Below are 16,133 nucleotides of genomic sequence, written 5' to 3'. Positions count from 1 at the left end.
AATCAATACTCATCCCAGTTGTAAAAATTGGTTTTCTACAGTAGTTATTTTTTCCAGGGCTTTTTTCCTTCAGCGTAATCTTGCTCTTGGCACAAAAGCTCTGAAGTCTCAAGTGCAAGGAATCTCCTTTCATTTAGAGAGGGATGGTGCTCCACTCTGATACAGGAGAGGGAGCAACGCAGATATCAAGCACAGGCATCGACATGGAAAAACTTTGTCGGTATGAGCAGTAATGTGGCTCTAGAAGGGAGGCACCGGGCTAGGCTTGCATGAACTTGGTCCTTCACCAAAAATCTGTATTCAAACTGTCTAAATGGAGAAGCTGCATACAGGCTAATGAAAGTCCAGGTCATGATCACTGAAAATGTGCACTGAGTGAGCGAGCTCTGGCAATTCTGCTTTCTTCTCCTTTGCTAACTCAGTACCATTTCCATGGAACAGGACGGGGGGGGGGGGAATTTAACTCTCCATAGTCAAATGGGTCCTCAGGGAGTTCAGATTCAGAATTCAGACCAATTCAGAATTGGTCATTAGTAACTCCAATATGCCATTTGGTAGCTTGAACTTTCAGCAACTGTTATCCTGCACATGCTTGATCTTGTCTGATCTTGGAAACTAAGCAGGGTCAGGCCTGGTTAGTACTTGGATGGGAGACCGCTTAGGAATACCGGGTGCTGTAGCTTATACCATAGTCTTTCGAGACTGAAGGTTGCCAACCAGCTTGAACTGATGATTCTCGGATGATGTTACAGACTTGTGATGTGAGCCTTTCAAGGGCTTTTAAACAAGCTTTCATCTCCTGAAAGTTTACGATGCCAGGTCTCTGCTGTTTCACCTTTTTAACAGATTTAATTTTCTATTTAATTTGTTGATTTTATTGGGTTGTATCCTGCATGGCATTTGTGCAAATGGCAGGTCCTTTCATCCACATAAGGGTAGACATTTTGGCTTATCTTCTCTCTCTGTGTGTTCTAGTCAACCCCTGTACTAGAGGTTCCCCCAACTTTCAGCAGTGGCTCTTTTTGAGGTTTAGGGGCTGCTGTGCTGAACAGGGGTAGGGAAAGTTCTTTGTGTGAGCCACCCTCCACTCACATTCCTTAAGATACAATCCACTGTATTTTAGGAAGTTTGTTAGCAGGCCTTAGAATAGATGAAAGGAAGAGTGGGGTGTACATACGTAAAATAAATAATTGTTTGCTCATGACACGTTTCTGTCCTCTGAAAGAAATGCAACTACCCTTTTTACTGCACAGACTTCTGAACACAAGTCCAGATCTGAGAAACAGAGGACTAAATTTAGTGCCCGTGAGGGCCAAGAGTGCAATCCTGGTGCAATGCCTCAGGTCCCCCAACCTGGGGGCAGTTGTTACCTTGCACATGCCTGATCTCATCTGATCTCGGAAGCTAAGCAGGGTCAGGCCTGGTTAGGACTTGGATGGGAGACCACCGGGGAATACTGGGTGCTGTAGGCTTATAGCAGGGGTCTCCAAACTTTTTGGCCAGAGGGCCGCATCAAATATCTGGCATGGTATGAAAGGGCTGAAAAAAATTTAAATAACTAATTTAAATAACTAATTTAAATAACTAATTTAGAGATGGAACTTAGATGAGTGAATAAATGACTGAATGACTAAGGCTCATTCATTCAACCTCTCTGGCCCTCAGAACACCCTCCAGACACAATCAGAGCACAGTTCTGGTCATGTTCAGTTGAGTGGGCCTGAGGCTTTCAGGGGACAAGAGGTTGGCCTCGGGCCAGAAAGAGGCTTGCTGCGGGCCGCATCTGGCACCCGGGCCGGGGTTTGGAGACCCCTGGCTTATACCATAGTCTTTCGAGACTGAAGGTTGCCAACCATTATAGATTACATGACATTAGCAGCATGACTTGGGCACAGCAGACAGCAAACCTGAGCAAGCTAGCAAATGTGAGAAGAGAGAAGTCTTACCTCAGTGGTTGAAAGCACCGTATCCTCATCAAGGCTCAGAACTGCATCGGTGACAATGTTCTCGTAGGGCAGAAAACGACTGCTCATCACCTGCAGAGAGGACAAACCGGGTCAGTGAGAAGTTCTTACATTTCCAAGGGCAACACCTCTATCATATCTATATTGGACAGCTTAGCTTTCTGCCACTGTATTAATGGAGAAAATGACCCTATCAAACAGAAAGGTCTAGAAAAGATATGTGGATGCCTTGTCTCATATGAAAGCTGAATTGCGTGGCAGCCAATGACACGCTCGTGCCATGTTCTTCTTGATGGTGCAATTATGTTACTCATTCATTTTAGTAATAGCTGCCCTACCAAAGGCTTGCGAGTTCAACCCCTGCCCTGCTCTGAATTTTGCCTTATGTGATTCTTACGTTTGGCTGTGTCCTATACGTTTATAGATATATGGTGGATTTTTCCTTGCTACATTTGTGTACAGTTTGTATTAAAAAATAAGCATAGCAAGAAAAAAAACCAAAATAAATTATAAGGATAGATAGATTAGACACTGGGATATAAGAATCTGTAACCTGGTTATGTACAGTGGTGTAGCTAGAGGGGGTGCAAAGCACTAAGTTATGCAGGGAGCCTCATTGCAGCGTGCAAGGGGTCCCTCCCCCTCCCCTTCAGAGCCGTTCTGGGCTGGGAGAGGAACATGCAGGCGAATGCTCACCCTGCCCAGAATGGCTCCAAAGGGGAGGAGCCACTTGCACGCTGCAATGAGGCTCCCTGCATAACTTAGTGCTCTGCACCCCCTTCTAGCTACACCACTGGCTATGTATTACATTATGGATGGTGTTCTTTTCCTTTGTAGATGTTCTACACCTGCAGCTACATGGAAGGATTCTTTGCACAAATCTAAAAGGGTGTTGCTTTCCACCAGCACTCCCAGCTTACAACCCTACATGTCAGTAATTCATTGTTGAACAGTTCAGCCCCTGTTAAAGAACAGGCAGCCTGACCATGAAAAGAAAACAAACAAACTAGGGAGTACAAAATAAATGAGGGCATATCCCAAAGTTGCAAAATTCCTAGGAAGAAGTAATTTCCACAGAGGATTTTGCATGAATCCCATTCTGCAAACAAAAGCATACAGTGATCCTACAGCTTCTTTTTTTTAAAATTAAGAATAAACAAAAAGAAAACTTAAAAAGTAAAGATATTGCAGATTGCGTAGCAAGTGCGGAGATCTCAATCTACATTTCTTTGTTTTACTACAAAATCATATAACATATTAACTATCAGATCTTAAACAGTCTTCGCAGGGATGCAGTGGGTGAGAAAAACTCATGTGATCTGCTCCATCCATGTGGATGGAATATGTATAGGCAGTCCCCGGATATCCAAGAAGCAGGAGTCCAAATTTCAGTTTGTTTATAGAAAAGACCTGACCCACTATGCCATTCCCAAATCCACAAGCACTATGGTTCTCTCACCCCCACAGGAGAATGCATTTTGGAATGTGGAACAATTTGAAGTAAGAGAAATGGCACACTCTAGACTACAAATTCAGGTACATGGGAGACTGCTTTGTAGTCTTTAAATGGCTCCAAGGCTGGTTCCTACAAATGCTTTAGAACTTGACAGACTGTTTTGTTCCCTCAGGCTCTTCGATATGAAAGAAAGGGAGAAGCAAGGAGGTAGAGAGAGACAATGCTGGCCACGGAGCTGGGCAATCTCTAAACAGCAGCCTCCTATCTTAGCCCTGCAGCAAATCTCCTGATACTGCTCACGTGTCCAATATCTCAGGCAAGAACCTATTTGGCTGCCAGCTTAGCAGTGCCCTGACTTTTTCCCTTGTTAAACCTACCCGGGGAAACAACAAAAATAGCATGGTCCATACATTTTTAACAGCCACGCAGCATCGAAAAACTTCGGATGGGAGAGTCATTCTGCTCTAGACAGCCAGCTGATAAAACAGCCAAACCCAGATTAAGATTACTCCCTGTTCTCTCCCTATCATTTAGTATTTACATTGTAGGTTGTTTATGGAGGGTGTGTGGGGAAAAAAATTAAGAAAAATCTTTGCGTTCAAGCCATTTTGCCCGACACAAGCTAAGATAGGTGAACCATAAGATAGAAATCTTTTAAATAAAATAAAAACCTCTTTAACTCCAATGTGAAGCAAAACAGAAGTTGTGCAGAATTCTCCTCTTATGCACCTAAACTGCAAACTCCCATATCCTTGAGTCTAGACTCCTATCAGGGAATCTGCAGCTCACAAGCCTAACAAGGGAAGTCTGTGCCAAAGTTTCTGTTGCTGTTTACAGTGAAGAGGAGGGTGAGTCAAAGAGCCCCTAGCCCAGGTTGCCATTCCTGTGGGAGGCAGTGTGTGGGGCCAATAGGGACAGGCTTTTACTTTCCAGCAATTTGAAAGAGGGAGTTATTAAAAATAAGCCATGGTTGGTTTACTGTGTATTTGGAGTCTCAAACCATGGTTAGGCTTCTCAACTAGTGCAAACCATCATTTGCTTTGAGATCTAAATTCAGCCACCATCTTAGAACCAGAGCTTGAAAATAACTGGGGAATGATCAAAAGGTAACTTAGATAAGTTGAAAAAGTACATCTTTGAGTTTTGGACTGTCTTTGCAGAAAATGGGTAACCCTGTATCAGGTGCAACTGTTATAGATTTTCTTTACGGAGTGGAAGGTTACAGTAGGTTAAGTACTGTAGTACTCCATGAATTGTTCACAGTTTTATACCTCCATCTTGTAAGAAGTCCAGGTGCATATATATTCCCCCCCCCCCATTTTCTTAACAACAACCTTATGGGGTAAACTGGGCCAATTCCCAATTCAATATTCACTCCACTACACCAATGGCTTCCCAAAATGTGTTAATAGAAATTTCACAAATTAAGCCCCTTTTTTAGAATATGGAAAAAGAGGATGTCACATTGGATTTGCCATCAGACAGCAAATAAATCTTAGACAGCACGTCTCGATATGTCTGCATGCCTGGCAGCTGAGATCCTCAATTGTTGTTGCAGCAACAAACTGTTTCTAAATAGGAGACATACAATTATGCTGACTTGAGCCTGTCGAGAAGAGAGTAGAAGTATTCTGAACCATCCAAAGTTTCCAAACCATCTCCAAAATAGGTCCTACGTTGATTATTGCAATGAGCAACTAGGAGGGGTTGTCTTTGAAAGCGATCTGGAAATTTCAGCTGATGCAAAACGCTGGTTTGCCTCTTGATGGGCTCACAATGTAAATTCATTTTGAAACAATTGCCGGTGCATTTCCAAGTCCAATTAAAGGTTTTGATGGTCTCGGAGAACGTTGTTTCCTACGTGAACCTCCAAGGCAATTAAGATTGACAAGTATGGCCCCCACTTCAGATACCCTCTCATGTGTGGAGGTTGTGTCGTGCTCCACAGGAAGCAGGACTTTTACATCATAGTTCTGACTCTGCGCAATTATTTTCCACATTGAAAGATATGCACAGTCCCCCTTCCTTGTTGCCTTTTGTTGACAGATCAAGACTATTTAGTTTTAAAGGGAGCTTGGTTATTAATTCTGCTGCTGCAGTGTGGTTTTTGTACGTTGTTTAAAAACCAACCAGGTTATGCGTTAGCTATGTGTTCTTTTTAAACAACCAACCAAATAACTAAAAACAAACAGGTGCTGCTCCATGTTCTCTTGACATAAGAACATAAGAACATAAGAACATAAGAACAGCCCCACTGGATCAGGCCATAGGCCCATCTAGTCCAGCTTCCTGTATCTCACAGCGGCCCACCAAATGCCCCAGGGAGCACACCAGATAACAAGAGACCTCATCCTGGTGCTCTCCCCTACATCTGGCATTCTGACTTAACCCATTCCTAAAATCAGGAGGTTGCGCATACACATCATGGCTTGTACCCCATAATGGATTTTTCCTCCAGAAACTCGTCCAATCCCCTTTTAAAGGCGTCTAGGCTAGACACCAGCACCACATCCTGTGGCAAGGAGTTCCACAGACCGACCACGCGCTGAGTAAAGAAATATTTTCTTTTGTCTGTCCTAACCCGCCCAACACTCAATTTTAGTGGATGTCCCCTGGTTCTGGTATTATGTGAGAGTGTAAAGAGCATCTCCCTATCCACTCTGTCCATCCCCTGCATAATTTTGTATGTCTCAATCATGTCCCCCCTCAAGCGTCTCTTTTCTAGGCTGAAGAGGCCCAAACGCCGTAGCCTTTCCTCATAAGGAAGGTGCCCCAGCCCCGTAATCATCTTAGTCACTCTCTTTTGCACCTTTTCCATTTCCACTATGTCTTTTTTGAGATGCGGCGACCAGAACTGGACACAATACTCCAGGTGTGGCCTTACCATCGATTTGTACAACGGCATTATAATACTAACCGTTTTGTTCTCAATACCCTTCCTAATGATCCCAAGCATAGAATTGGCCTTCTTCACTGCCGCCGCACATTGGGTCGACACTTTCATCGACCTGTCCACCACCACCCCAAGATCTCTCTCCTGATCTGTCACAGACAGCTCAGAACCCATCAGCCTATATGTGAAGTTTTGATTTTTTGCCCCAATGTGCATGACTTTACACTTACTGACATTGAAGCGCATCTGCCATTTTGCTGCCCATTCTGCCAGTCTGGAGAGATCCTTCTGGAGCTCCTCACAATCACTTTTGGTCTTTACCACTCGGAAAAGTTTGGTGTCATCTGCAAACTTAGCCACTTCACTGCTCAACCCTGTCTCCAGGTCATTTATGAAGAGGTTGAAAAGCACCGGTCCCAGGACAGATCCTTGGGGCACACCGCTTTTCACCTCTCTCCATTGTGAAAAGTGCCCATTGACACCCACTCTCTGCTTCCTGGCCTCCAACCAGTTCTCAATCCACGAGAGGACCTGTCCTCTAATTCCCTGACTGTGGAGTTTTTTCAGTAGCCTTTGGTGAGGGACCGTGTCAAACGCCTTCTGAAAGTCCAGATATATAATGTCCACGGGTTCTCCCGCATCCACATGCCTGTTGACCTTTTCAAAGAATTCTATAAGGTTCGTGAGGCAAGACTTACCCTTACAGAAGCCATGCTGACTCTCCCTCAGCAAGGCCTGTTCGTCTATGTGTTTTGAGATCCTATCTTTGATGAGGCATTCCACCATCTTACCTGGTATGGATGTTAGGCTGACCGGCCTATAGTTTCCCGGGTCCCCCCTCTTTCCCTTTTTAAAATTGACATGGAAGATTAAGCTGCTGCATCAAGAAACAGGGACCTTCCAGAGGTAGCCCTGGGACTGTGGAAAGGCCTCCCTCAAAAGGTGGGGCTGTTAGCATTCATGAAAGGCAAAGGGTATTTTACAGTAGTTTGCTGTGAGAGGCAGACAGTGGGGTAGTTGAAAGGAAAGAAAGAATAACGCTGATTCAAAAGAATAATACATCTCTCAAGACTGGGAGCAAGACTGCGTTTAAAACAATGTAAAACCCATAATGATGCAATTCAGCCTTCGCATACAGATTCCTAGGACATCTACCTACCTTGATCTCTCCTTCGATGACAATGACAGGCACAGCAGTGGCAGGCCAGCGGTGCTTGGCAGGAAGGGGTTTATCACAATTCCATAAGACAATGATCTGAAAACAAGATTGGCCCTCCCTGTTAGTGAAATGTCTACACACATCACAGCCCAAACAAGAGGCCTGAGAGCCAAGTTAACCATGGCTGAAATTAGAATACATTCTTAACCAGGGAAAAGACACACAACACACTTCACTTTCCTTCCATTCTTCTAACAATGAGAAAATAATGCCATCAGAACTACAATCTGGGCAGCATCTGGAAGGATCTTCTGAGGGTACTTTGGCAGAATCAAAAGGCCAAAATTAACTATGGGGATTAGGCATATTCAAGGACGATGGGTCTACCAGCTGCAATTTGTCACAGTGGCTGTATGGAACAACCTTGTTCTAAAGCAGCATCAACCTAAATATCAGCTACTGGAGCAAAACAGCAAGAGAGTGCAGTTGCCTTTGTGCTCAGACTGTGGGTTTCTTAGTAGCCCAACTGCAAACATGCCATTGGTTATGACCCTTCAGAGAGCCATCATGCACAGCCATTACTCATTTTGATAAGGTCTGCACTGGAGAGAAATTTACTGGATTGCACCCTCCTGACTGTAGCCAAAGAAAGTGATCCCTCAGTAAGCACCACTGAAATCAATGGAGAGAACTCTAGTCATGACTAACTTAAGTCCCATCCATTTCAATGAGAGTCTGGATTCCTGTTCTTTGGATAAACCTCAGTGGTGATAAAGGCTACCCATATCTCTTAAAATGTTGGTGCATTTAAGTCCTACGTTAGAAACCTCTCCAACATTTATCAGACACTAAAACTAGAGGCATGTCAACTCAGTTCTGAACCATCACGGAGACACTGCCTTTAGTCAACTGTGAGGAGGCCAGGGGTTATTGCTTACCTGGGCACAGTACTGGGATTTGGCGACAGCAACCAGGAGTTTCAGCACAGGTTGAGACTGAGAAACTAAAGGAGTAACTGCATGGATAACAGCGGTGAACTTGGATGGGGGCTTGACACCTGGAATAGGGGGAGAAAAATACCTTACAAAGGAAAAGTAATCAGTAGGAAATTGCCAACATCTAAAACAAGAATATTTGTGTTGACTGTTCTGCAGCATGTGGTTGCTTCAGCATGAGGAGCTTTTTGCTCTGCCTACACCTTGTTTTTTTGGCAGCACAGCTCATCAACCTACTTGCAACACACACAGAGGGACTGGATGGTGTAGGTTGAACTGTTGGGAAGTAGCCTGACAGATAGATGGTCCCACTTCACAAGTAGGAGGCTGGCCCCAAAGGACCCCTTTTGTCCTTTACATCTCTGTGAACCTGTCCCCACCTGTCCATCACATAGACAGAAAACAGTTACAGTCAATTTTAACATATCCTTTTGCACCTTTCTCTCCCCCATTGCATTACTTGAGGCTTGAACTTGGCTTATCCAAAAGGTTATTTGTAAAGGGCACTGGGACAACAGGAAGCACCTCCAGGTGTGCTAAAAGCCCAACAAACTGCACTGCCATAAAGCAGAGCCGTGTGCTGGTTGAATTAGGAGCTTGTTGTTTGCAGATATAAATGCAAGCTGATGCCACCAGAGGGAGTACTCAGAAGTTAGAATGAGGGAGTAGCAATTGGTGGCCCACTGCAACCCCTCACACAATAGTCTCTCTACTAAGTAGAGGGTGCTGTTTTTGTGAATGAATTGACTGAATAGCAGGAGTGAGAATCAACGCAAGTAACATCACCCTGGTCTGCAGAGGTGAAAGTCTGGTCTCCCTGTAAACAGTGGTTTGGAAATAAAAAGCCAAACTCATTTTGCCTGCTCCCTTACCTGCTTTTTGCCCATACTTTTACAATATATACGTATGAACTGATGAACGTTAATAATCATTTCTACCAGGCTGTTTCATCACCCTGGTTTGCAAAGCCATGTCTGAATCTCTGTCTTACAAGAAAACTACAATTTGCGTTATGTACTAGGCAATGGGAAAGTTTCCAGAGCAGGGAGTTCAAAATGGGAACTCCCTATCCCTCGAATAAGCAACCTAAATTTGAGTCACTCCAACCCCCTTCTAGGCTCAACTTGAAATGGGGTTTGTACCCCATCTCCAGCATGCCTTCTTTCTGCCAGCTATTATTCTGCTTTGGGATACTCTACCTTCACACACTCATACCTTTTCCTACTGTAAGGATTGTTCTGGCCAGAGGAAGGAGGCATTGGTGACGATACTGGACAAGTAAATGCTCAAATAACCACTTGAAATTGTCAGTGTCTAGCTGGAACACTTGAAAAGCCTAATCTTTGTTGGGGTGAACTAGCTGAGAGTTTGGCTTCTTTAGGCGTACTGCAAAATTATGATTAACTGTAGGAAAGGAATGTGGGAGGGGATGCTCAGAAGGGGGAAAGAGAGGGTGGGAGGGGACATGTTCTCCAGATGGGCTTCTGATTTGCAAGTACTGGTTTGCAGGAAGCCCCGGAGCCACCGAGAACATGCCACCCAGAAAACAGATTCTGCATCCTAATGGGTAGGACAATCAACATAAAATCACTTACCTAGATTAGCGTAATAGTAAGGAAAATCTCCCAGATATGATGAATACTGTGGCAGTACAAATAACCCTCCAGGATGTTTATTCCATATTAAGCTATTTCGCGATATGTGTTTAAATATTCTGTCTTGAATAATCTGAAAAATAAGAAATAAACCGTCCTTAATGAGAAACTGGAGATGCTGCAGTGCCTGCCAAAGAAAACACTCACCAGACCTTTTGTAAAAGTCAGCAAGAGACAGATTATTTAGCATTCCTGTTTAATCTTTTCTTTAAAAAAAAAATCCAGGTGATGCTGTACCAGAGCACATTCCTGGGGGTTAGAAGCCTCACGTAATGGTATTCAAACTGCCTCATTAGTTGCTGCAGACACCACGGCAACCTAGCAACTTACGCGATGCTGCCATTAAAGTCAAAATATTTTTACTTTTTAACATGGCATGTCAGTTGTGAGGCTGATTAATCCAGTCTACGATTCTGCCATCAATGTCCTGCTTAGAATAATTAGCCTGGTGGTAGATATAAACAGGACAGGATTGGTTTTAAAAATAGTGACGACTTCTCCTTCTACACACACACACATATGTACTGTTGGAAACACAATATAATGACAGCATCAAATATATGGCCCAAGCAAACTGTGTGGTACAGCTACATTTAATATACTACAGTTATTCTGTGTAAGCAAGAGAAAAGTAGCCGTACCAGACACCTACATTTAATACACTACAGTTATTCTGTGTAAGCAAGAGAAAAGTAGCTGTACCAGACACAGAATTTAGTACCCTAAGGCTGCAATCCTATACACACTTACCAGGGAGTAAGTCCAATTTAATTCAGTAGAGTTGCATAGGATTACATTGTAAGAATCTCAGCTTTGTTGTTTTTTTCCTTCCTTCGAAAAAAGCAAGTTTCTAGTCCTCATCAGAATACACTTGGAAATATGTGGACAAAGCCCAGTGGGGGCAAAGATCCAGAGAGGCTACTGCATAGTTTCCAGACAGATTTTCAGAGGCAGAGGGTTTAGTTGCCCCCTCCTCATGACTACAGAAACACAAATGTTTCTACTCAAGTGAATTCTCATACAAGATCATAATTATGAGAGTTGAATATGGGAATTCCACACCAAAAGAAAGGGTGTGGTATTTGAAAGGGTCAAAACTTACATCTGTGCCATCTATCAAACTTATTTGGTTTCCAGGGAATACATCATTTGAGAGGATGGAGGATTTGCATGACTTGACAACAGTTCTCACCACTCAGAAGGAGCCCCTAAGGAAGCACTGGACAAGCGGCAAATAGTGGAATCCTCCCTGTGTTGCTCTAACTGCCTAAAGGGCAGCTTGGCCTTCTTCCAGACTGTGCCACCATTTAGCTGTACTTGGTAGAACAGGTGCAGAATACACACTTCCTAAGAAAATGTGGTATTTATAGTTTAGAACTTGTGCGTGTGCATGTTCGTGTGTAAGAAATATCCCCCTTTTCTGTTGTTAAAACCAAACACAACTTAGAGTTACACTAGCCATGGTTCCCCTATAAACAAGGATCTGAACACTGTAGTTTGAAGTGGTCTGCAAATCATGGGCTGGAAAGCATTAACCCTTCTTATAGATCCGTGATGTATGTTATGCTGGTGGAAGTGCCAGAGATCCACACAGAAGCTCCCAGATTCTGTTGCTCTCACCAAAAGCAGATTCTGGTGCTGCTGGTGAGTGCAACCAGGTGGTCAGCACAATCACTGGTGGTGGTGAAGGCACTGTTTGCTTGTGTCAGGTAAAGCAATGGTTGGGGCCAGCAGTGGGAGGGAAAGGAATGGGGGAGTTTCTGGGTGGGGAGGGGGTAGGGAGGAGTGGGACCAGCAGCACAAGCATGTGCAGAGAAGCACAGGCTGCCCATATGTTTGGAAAGGTAAATTCACTCCAGGGGTGGGCAGAGAGCATTGGTACCCAAGGCTGACACCCAGTTAGTATAGTTTGCAGAAGACGGCAGAAATTAAAAAAAAAATGTGAGTATGCGAAGATTGTGGTTTTTTGGTCACATAACTACAGAATGGGTTTGCAGCCCATTTGCTTTCAGCAGATTTATGTGCTGATTTCTTGTCCTCTTCCTCTGAAATTTGAAATAGCTTCTGCCCCAAGCCCAGCATTTTCTCCAGAGACTAGTCAAAGGCCATCAAAATGCCTGGGGGAAAAGCAGCTGCTTGGAAAAAAAAGGGCTTTACAATACCATTTCCTCAAAAGGCAATTTCTCTGGAAAAGTTCCTTAATAGATCCCATTTACCAGGAATGACCAGAATACTGATTTATTAACCATCAAGCCCCCCCCAGAAGTCACTGCTCTACACGAGGCAACTTTTCCGCTGAAAGCTGAACGGCTTCCCATTTGTCTCCGTGTCAATTCTTCTTTCGCCAATCCCAACAGCAAACAGCCTATTTCCATAGGGGAGAAAAGTTATCAAGGTGCTGAAGGTCTTTCCTATAACCTGTTTCCTCTCACCCTTGCGCACACACACCCTTTTCTAAATGACTCGTTCCATGCCCTGAAAGCCAAGGTCAGCAGCAAGAGGCCCAGCAAGGACAGCTAACGCCTCCGCCTCTGACTGACATATGAGAATAGTTACTCACCTCTAGTGTGGTCAATACAATCTTCTCAACCGAAGAAAAATAAGCCTCCCACAAGAACTGTGTCTGCTGTCTAAGTGCTAGGATTTTATCCTGATGGATAGACCTGATTGTAGAAGGGATCTGTAATACAATGTTGAAACAAATCAGACAGCGTACAAAACATTGCAACTCGAGCACATTAAGGCACTACTGGGGGACTTTCCAGATGATCTGTTTATAGCACAATCAGTTTAGATTTTATAGATCAGCGCATAGCGCAGTTGCCTCTCGTCTGCAGCACAGAACCCACCACTTGCAGATAACAGTCACAGTAATTGGAAACTGGATTATACAGGCCGTTCATTAATGCTGTATCTCTATCCCAAAGGGAGAGCCTCTGCTTCTCACAAAGACTGGAGAGAGGTTCTATTGCCATCATCTATCATCATCTTACCACACAGGAGCAGTTTCGCAAGCCCACTTTGACCAAGTGAATACTGAGGGACAAAATCACCTTGTGGTGGCTTTTCCCACTTGTAATATGTTAACACTTTTAACATGCAACATAGCGTGAATTGGCCCTCAATGGGCAGTAATTGTGTTCTCGGTTTCTATGCCCCCGAGCGTGAGGGACCTGCAATATTTTGAAAGACCCTGCTCTGAAGTATTCACAACTGGCCTGATTAAGCACTGCTCACATGTCAGTATTGTTAACGGTGCCACTGAAGAAGTGCAATCCAAGAAATGCACCCTGGATTTCTTTGGCAAAGAACATTCTTTGGTGCGGCAAAGAATAGTGGGATACCACTCTACTTTGGGGGCCACTAATGGTGAAAGGGTGAGATATATGTGTTCTAAGACACTTAAGATGGGGTTTAGAAGTAGCTTCTCTCTGAATGCCAGATGCAAGGAAAAAGCAACAGGATACAGGTATCTTGTTGTCTTGTGTGCTCCCAAAAGCATCTGGTGGGCCACTGTGAGATATAGCTGGATGGAACCTTAGCCTGAGCCAGGCTCTTTTTATAGTCTTAAAACAAACAAACTGGTGCAGCTATCGGTGATCATGAGATGCAGCCACAAAACATCTTGAGTACTTACTCTATCTTTGTCTCCCCATATTTATTAGGAATCCCTTGGGATAGGAGTCTGGCCTCTGACATCCTGTAAAGTATCATGCATGCTGATGACACCGTGTGTAAACCACAGGCAGATCTGGGGGGGGCATGGGTGCTGTCACGCCAGAAGGGAAGGGTGCCCACCAGGATGGGGAGCAAAGTTGGGCGCCAAGAGAACATCCACTGGGTGGGGTGTTGGCACTGACGGAGCTGTGTCAGAATAGGAGCCCAGGTCTACCCGGTAGGCTCCAAGACCTGGTGGACCACCGGAATTCCAGTTACAAATTAAATATATACGTAAGCCAGTTCTTCTCTGGATCAGATGACCCCTGGTCTTGATGACCTCTTCCAGAGGAACTAGTATGTGTGAACACAATAAACTGCAAAAAACTACTTTTGGATACCTTTGTCTTCTTCGTCTTTTGGTGTTTATTTTTGTGGATAAAGGGGAAAAATAAATCTGTGCCCTTTCTTTAGAAATGGATTAAGTTTCTCTGAATTCCCTGTCTGGGGAATATGCTTGTTTTAGCATGGCACCTATTTTCTCTTCAGATCGCTGTGTTCCTCCCAAGTCTTTCAAATATTCATATTATTTTTCCTGGGCTAATTATCCACAATGCACCTACCTATGTTTGCTTTCAATTTCTGCCGCTTTGCATTTTCCACTTAGATATTAGATTAAACTCAGCAAATGCCTTTTCGCTCTCTCAAACATTGAAAAATCCATTCTCAATAAAATATTCTTAATTAGAATATGTTCTCTGCATAGCCTTTAAGCCCTCTGCAAAACAGCTTGGTGGCAATGACTCTTTATGCCAAACACACGCTTTTAACACACTCTTTGCATGAAGTTCAACAAACAACCCAATTTGAAGCTTTTCTAAGTAGGATAGTCTTTAGTATCAGTTACACTTATAAAGACTGACAGAGATTAAACCCACATTTGCAAGGAAACTGACAAAGGGAACATGGGAGCTATTATAGCCTCTGTCAAAGACGCGGTTAGGAGAGGAGAACATTGGCCTGATAGGTCAACAGCTCCAAGAGCCACTTGTGAACCACCCAATGTAGGCAGAATGGGGTCAAAAGCATCACAGCAGACAGCTCAGAGCAGCCAAGTTCTAGATTTCTTTGCAGAGGAAAATTAAGCAATGTTCCTCCTTTGCAGCCTGGTACACAGCGCTGTGGGGTATTAGAAAACTGAGCGACGTCTCCATTCAGTTCAAGATGATGTCAACTCCTAGATATGCTGCAAATGTCTTAGTAAAACAGTTCTCTTTTCTGACATGCATGAATATGATGAAAATGTTCTGCAAACTTGCTTGTTGGCAACCTTCAGTCTCGAAAGACTATGGTATCGCGCTCTGAATGGTGGTTCTGGCATAGCGTCTAGTGTGGCTGAAAAGGCCGATTCGGGAGTGACAATCCCTTCCACACTGGGAGCAAGTGTAGTCTGCCCCTGGTCTGTCTCCCTGGCTATGGGCCTTTGCCTCAAAGACCGCTGAAATTCTGCTTTATTCTTGATCTAAGACATGCTATGAAAAACAGCTTTTGAAAGAGGCAGAGACTCTAACTTAAGTGAATAACTTTCACTTGGAAGTTGGATTCAGACCTTGGAGACCCAGATTTCAAACTCAGCCTGTGGATAAAATGCTAGCTCATGTCCCAATCCTATCCATCATCACCCTATGTGATGTAGCTGTGCTGCCAGAGCACGTACTGCAGGCTATGATGGTGGTGGGCATTGGGACCAGATGGGGTGGGAGATGCAAGTAAAAATATTTTTTACTTACCTCTCGGCAGGCTTCCTGGCCGTCAATGGGTCTCCTCGGACCTACGCCACCTATTTAGCTGCTGTTAGGTCTGAGGAGAGACAGGAGGTATACGGAACCCGGACAAGAGGAACAGGATGTGGTGAGTGTGAGTGCTGGCAAGATCCTCCTCCTCCTGCCCTTGAATCGCGCCTGCTCACCCTTGCTGCCACATTATTTGAACAGGCACAGCATTCAAGAGCTGCTGGCATGCGCATAGGACCTCTGGCCATTTGCGCTGGCAGCCCCCAAATGCAGCAGCAACCACATGCAGGAAGCACTTTCTTGATATGATGATTGATCATTGTTATCAAATTATTTAGCTGTTTTCCCTAAGAACCTGTCCTTAGGCAGATCACAATAAAGCAGCTCATAACCTGAACACCACTATATAAACCAGTTAAAAAAAAATCAACACCCAACTGTTCTTGTAGCCCTGCTGAAAGGCAAACTAAAAATATTTGCCTTGTCAAAATATCTGGCTTATTTTTATGAACTTTATGAGTGTCTAGATAATGTTTTTCTAGCATTTACATAGATGCAAGT

At 44.0% G+C, this 16,133-nt stretch overlaps 1 protein-coding gene across 2 annotated transcripts in view; it reads right to left on the bottom strand.

Moving 5' to 3' along the window:
- EXT1 (exostosin glycosyltransferase 1) overlaps positions 1–16,133 on the bottom strand; it is a 270,228-nt gene that overhangs the window by 16,431 nt on the left and 237,664 nt on the right. For both annotated transcript variants that reach the window (XM_066623884.1, XM_066623883.1), the window contains 5 exons: positions 12,683–12,802; positions 10,063–10,195; positions 8,411–8,529; positions 7,473–7,568; positions 1,947–2,036 (listed from right to left, as the gene is read on the bottom strand). In XM_066623884.1, the coding sequence (XP_066479981.1) occupies positions 1,947–2,036; positions 7,473–7,568; positions 8,411–8,529; positions 10,063–10,195; positions 12,683–12,802 (558 nt within the window). The remainder of the gene's footprint in view (positions 1–1,946; positions 2,037–7,472; positions 7,569–8,410; positions 8,530–10,062; positions 10,196–12,682; positions 12,803–16,133) is intronic.

Source organism: Tiliqua scincoides, chromosome 4, assembly GCF_035046505.1.
Source record: "Tiliqua scincoides isolate rTilSci1 chromosome 4, rTilSci1.hap2, whole genome shotgun sequence".
NCBI classification, from domain to species: Eukaryota; Metazoa; Chordata; class Lepidosauria; order Squamata; family Scincidae; genus Tiliqua; species Tiliqua scincoides.
The sequence above is the reverse complement of the archived record's forward strand: the minus strand, read 5'-3'. Positions and strand labels throughout refer to the sequence as shown.